The sequence below is a fragment of the Lygodium microphyllum genome, chromosome 22 (genome assembly GCF_053477565.2).
Source record: "Lygodium microphyllum isolate KBCC chromosome 22, Lygodium_microphyllum_v1.1.10, whole genome shotgun sequence".
NCBI classification, from domain to species: domain Eukaryota; kingdom Viridiplantae; phylum Streptophyta; class Polypodiopsida; order Schizaeales; family Lygodiaceae; genus Lygodium; species Lygodium microphyllum.
In genome coordinates, this window is record NC_141156.1 from 121,629,814 (window position 1) to 121,634,541 (window position 4,728).

The following is a 4,728-nucleotide window of genomic DNA, read 5'->3' on the forward strand; positions in this document are numbered from 1 at the left end:
TCTCATATTGGGCCTATCGCAATATTTGTCATACTAACTCATCAAGTATGCCTCAATTTCTACACTTCTCAATCCATAGAATTTGTTTTAATGTGATGCCTCATAGGATTGAAACCACAAGATAGGTGCCTTCTCTGATCGTTCCTTTTTATAGGTTGCTTACGTCTCGAATGCACATTTTTCTCATATTTATGTTATGGCACATTCCTATTAAAAAGGGGAACATTGAGGGGTGGATAGTGGCTCTTGTGTAGGTCACCATTATATGCCTAGGCTAAGATGGAATTAAGACCTAATATCTAACATCCAAAGCCTTGCCAACTTGCCAAGACTTTCGAGGTCATAGACATGCCCAACAAAAAAAAAAGCGTGTTCCTTAATTGACTTTGAAAAAAATCTACTCAATATTTTTATTGGCATGTTAATGATAGTACTTTTTAGCTATCATATTTGACTTGCCATGGAATCCTACAATCACAGATTGTAACTAAAGTCTTGAAATGGGTCTCTCCATCCTCTATGCCTTTGAGATGTGTAAAAGGATGCTAATCTCTCTCTCTCTCTCTCTCTCTCTCTCTCTCTCTCTCTCTCTGTGTCTCTCTCTCTCTCTCTCTCTCTTTCTCTCTCTCATAATAAAGATAAAATAATAAGTTGGACAAGGCTCAATTTCAACAAAACATCAAAATGAATAAGAATTTTTCTACTTTCACAACCACCATTGAGACCATATTCATGGATAATTGCGACTTCTAATGCATTTTTTAAAAGCCAATTTTCAAAGCTAAATTTTTTCTAGTGGAAACTTTTTCCGGCTCTTTTTAGCATGTACACATGTTATTCAACATATACTCCAATAGAGAGAGAGCCACATACTTTTGTGGATAATTACAGACCAGTGTAGAGATACCATCTTATTATGTCAATCACCTTTGATCTTCTACCATTCTTGATCTCACTAGCACACAAGAATCTCTGAAATGCACGTTTGCAAATAAGCAGGCAAGTGTGCTTTGAATAGATACTACTGATGCAGTGTAAAATAAGTTAAAAGATTCTTAATTTGACAACTCATCCTGATATTCACTTTCATGACCTGTTATCATCAATGGCCCTCCTGAATTGACAGGAGAGTGCTGCTTAGAACACGATGTTTTCATGCAATCCCTAGCCTTCAGAAGCTTCAAAGAGCATTAGACTGCAAAGCAACACCAACTCTGACTCACGATGGCAAGCATGCAAAAACCTTAATCCTCAGTATGTCCTGATAAACCAGACCATCCAGTGGGTTACCACTCCAGCTGTCCTATATACAAGTACCGACATCTTAAGATCGCCCCAATCGAAAATTTGGCCTGAAATGTGTAGATATAATAACCAACTTGGCAAACCACCTAACTGAAGACCTTGTGCACAGTGGTTTCGATCATCTTGTGGCATAACATCATCAAACTATGTTCCAAAACTATTTCCAGACCAAACCCTTTGCATCGGGTAAGAGAGCAAGCTCACCATTCTCTGCATCCCGAGGACTCTCTTTCATAGGAGTCATACCAGTTTCTTCCTCCATGAAAATTGGCTTGGCCTTTGCTTCTCCTTTCAGCAACTCCACCACCTCTACCATATTGGGCCTGCCCTCAGGTCCATTCTGAGCACACAGGGTAGCTGTGTAAACAACTCTCCTTAACTCTGCTTCATCATATCTCCCTTTTAGCTTTGGATCGACCAGCTCCTTCAGTTTCCCCTGTGAAACAAATGGTGCAGCCCATTCCACAATAGTACGTTTTTGTCCTGTTGGAAGCTTTTCAATTGGCTTTCTACCACTCACAAGCTCTAGAAGTAAAATACCAAAACTATATACATCACAGCTCTCTGAAACCTTTCCCCATAACGCATATTCTGGAGCAAGGTAGCCCAATGTTCCTTTGACTCTGGTTGTCACATGCGAAACACCCTCAGGTATAAGCTTTGCAAAACCAAAGTCTGCAACCTGGGCTTCAAAGTTTGAATCTAATAGTACATTGCTTGCCTTGACATCACGATGAATGATGTGGGGATTTGCATAATGATGTAAATACCTGAATGTGCAAAAAAAAGCAACGGTGATTACATTTCTATTTTCAGAAACTACGCAACAATAAAGCACACCAGAAAATATGTTCTTAGAAACATACGCAATGCCTTCTGCCGAGCCTATAGCGATCCGCATCCTTCTGTGCCAGTTCAAATGAACTTCTGCAGCATACTGCCCATGAAGATGAGATAAAAGGCTCAAATTAGGCATAAAGTCATAGATTATGAGCCGCTCCTGGCCTTCTGTGCAATAACCTTTCAAGCTCAGCAAGTTCTTGTGCCGTACTCTTCCAAGTATTTCGACTTCAACTGCAAATTCCATCTCTGCTTTTGAGTTAAGCACCTTTAATCTCTTTACTGCAATCTGTTAGAGAACAGGACAAGGTCATGTCTGCAATCTCAAGCTACTTGACTCAGCAGGCTGGTTGATGTGTACCCTTCTGTTGAAAAAGGAGGAACTGGAAGAGGAATTCTACCTGCGAACCATCTGGAAATTGACCCCAGTAAACACTGCCAAAACTACCTTCTCCCAGCTTGTTATCACTGCTGAAGTTATTTGTGGCTGCAATCACCTCTTTGAGACTGAATATCCGCCAAGTCTTGCTCTCTTTCTCATCACTGCAAAAAGAAGGGTAGAATAAAAATTCCCTTCATAAAATGGACCGTGAACAGAGCAAAGATTTTACACTTCAGAACATCAATTTCAAACATGGCTAAAACAAAGATCAAGACTGCATCATATGCCAGATGTTTATTCTAAAGTTGTAAACAGGAATAGACTAGGCTCTTTCTACTTAAAAAAAGTGGTCATCTGCCCCTGATAGTAATTGCACATTCTGAACCAACAATAAAATTCCAAATCAGCTGTCCTGATACTTGCTACTTTATGGTACACATTATCAAATGTTGAATCAGCGCGTACTTAATGGATTGCATTGCCCAAATGTTGACTCAAAACCTAAGACAAGTACTTGTAGATTAAAAATTAATTGTATAGATGGTACAAATTGGAAAAAAGTAGGCATTGAAACAAAATGGTTTAAGGAGAAGCCTCTTTTGCATGTGTCACTTTCTGATCCTGCATGTTTGCTGTAGACCTAAGCTTATTGTCCGGCTTTCAGCAAAATATATTGTGATTGCCAAAGTGTATCGTGTTTCTTGTGATCCAGTAAAAAAAAGTATGATTTGATTTCTTGCAAACCAGTCAAGCATCACCCCAAATGATTCAAAGAAACAATGATTGAGTGATTCAAAATTAATGTTTATTAGACCTACACTTCCCTCCACATTGGAATCCATGCATGAAACAAACCTTCATTTTTCGCCACTTCTTTAAATAAGCCATGTGGATCCGGTGCATATACACCATAGACTGCCCAATATTGGAACAGCAGACCAAAACCTCAAATAAGACATGGATTCTCAAACCCAACCTTGAATAAAAAACAACATCATAATCCATGTCGCTTATAAGATCAGCAATTGTCCTCCAACCTAGCTTTATTTGTAACATGTTAGGCATTTCTCGACATACACCATCATATCGCTGGACTTTTTGTGCATCAATCAACACTTGCTCTCATTGGTCTAAAAGCATGGCATTATTCATTTTCTCTAGCAAACTTGATCATCTGCTGATCAAAACAAGTAGCAGAGATAGAGCAAACACACGGTCTGGACTAGAACTCATGATTAGTACAAGAGTCAGTTGAATTAAATTCATTGACTACCCAAGATGTAGCATATGGTTAACATCCACTCCAAAGCGTACGTGCAATGTCTGTTTAGAATCCCCTTTTAGCATATAAAAGAAGCAAAACTAGGTACAAACTACTTTGCAACTCTTTAACAGCAGCATTAGATGAACGTTCTGCTATTCATAATGTAGTTAACCTTTGTTGCTAGGGGCAGGTTTCCCTTAGCAGCAGCATTAGATTGTCTCACACAAGAAGCACAGAAGCCGTGTACATCAAATCGATTAGTATCGTTAAATTCAGAAGGAGCACGGGCATATGTACGTACTGGCCTTCAACTCCACCACAGCACAACCTTGCCAAGAAGGCCATGACTGGGACCTAAAAGTCTGATGCTAGAAGGATTGTGGAATGAAAGACGTTCCTTTGAACGAATAAAAATTGTGCCGCTTCACAAATGAGCTTATGCAACCAGAAACGGCTGTCTGCAACGAGAATACCAGAAATTGTGTGCTGATAATAACCATGCAACACAGAGGTTCAGCAGGGACTATCTAGTATGGAAAAGGACATGAGATTTTGTTGAAGAACGCAGGGATTGCAAGCCGAGGCTATTGTGACTAGCAACACATTAAGACGTCAGAAGAAATTTGATCGATGAAAAGATAAGAAGTCTTTGCAATAGCCGGCCGCACCTTCTTGTCTGAGGGACCGTTGAGGCCTGCAGGGAAGACCGGATCGAGGGACGGCAGGAAGGTTAGTTCGCTTGTCGCCATGCGAAGCCCGGAAGGAGCCACGAAGGCTGGCGAGGATGACGACGCCGTGATGTCGAATCGAGCAGCTTGCCATGGCCACTTCGATGGGAAGTTCCTGCTAACTGTTAAGAGAATTCGCCACGATGGATCGCTAAACTTTAAAAATAACACACCGTCGCCTTAAGGCGTCTTTAACAATGACTTGAATG

At 40.4% G+C, this 4,728-nt stretch overlaps 1 protein-coding gene across 1 annotated transcript; it reads right to left on the reverse strand.

The window, feature by feature from the left end:
* Positions 1 to 780: 780 nt before the first annotated feature.
* LOC148017564 (PTI1-like tyrosine-protein kinase At3g15890) lies at positions 781 to 4,413 on the reverse strand. The gene is made up of 4 exons (XM_087663112.1): positions 4,093 to 4,413; positions 2,547 to 2,688; positions 2,172 to 2,434; positions 781 to 2,075 (listed from the first exon to the last, which is right to left on the reverse strand). Exons 1-4 carry the CDS (start codon positions 4,134 to 4,136, stop codon positions 1,463 to 1,465), a joined length of 1,062 nt encoding a protein of 353 aa, XP_087519238.1. The 5' UTR covers positions 4,137 to 4,413; the 3' UTR covers positions 781 to 1,462.
* Between the last annotated feature and the right edge of the window lie 315 nt (positions 4,414 to 4,728).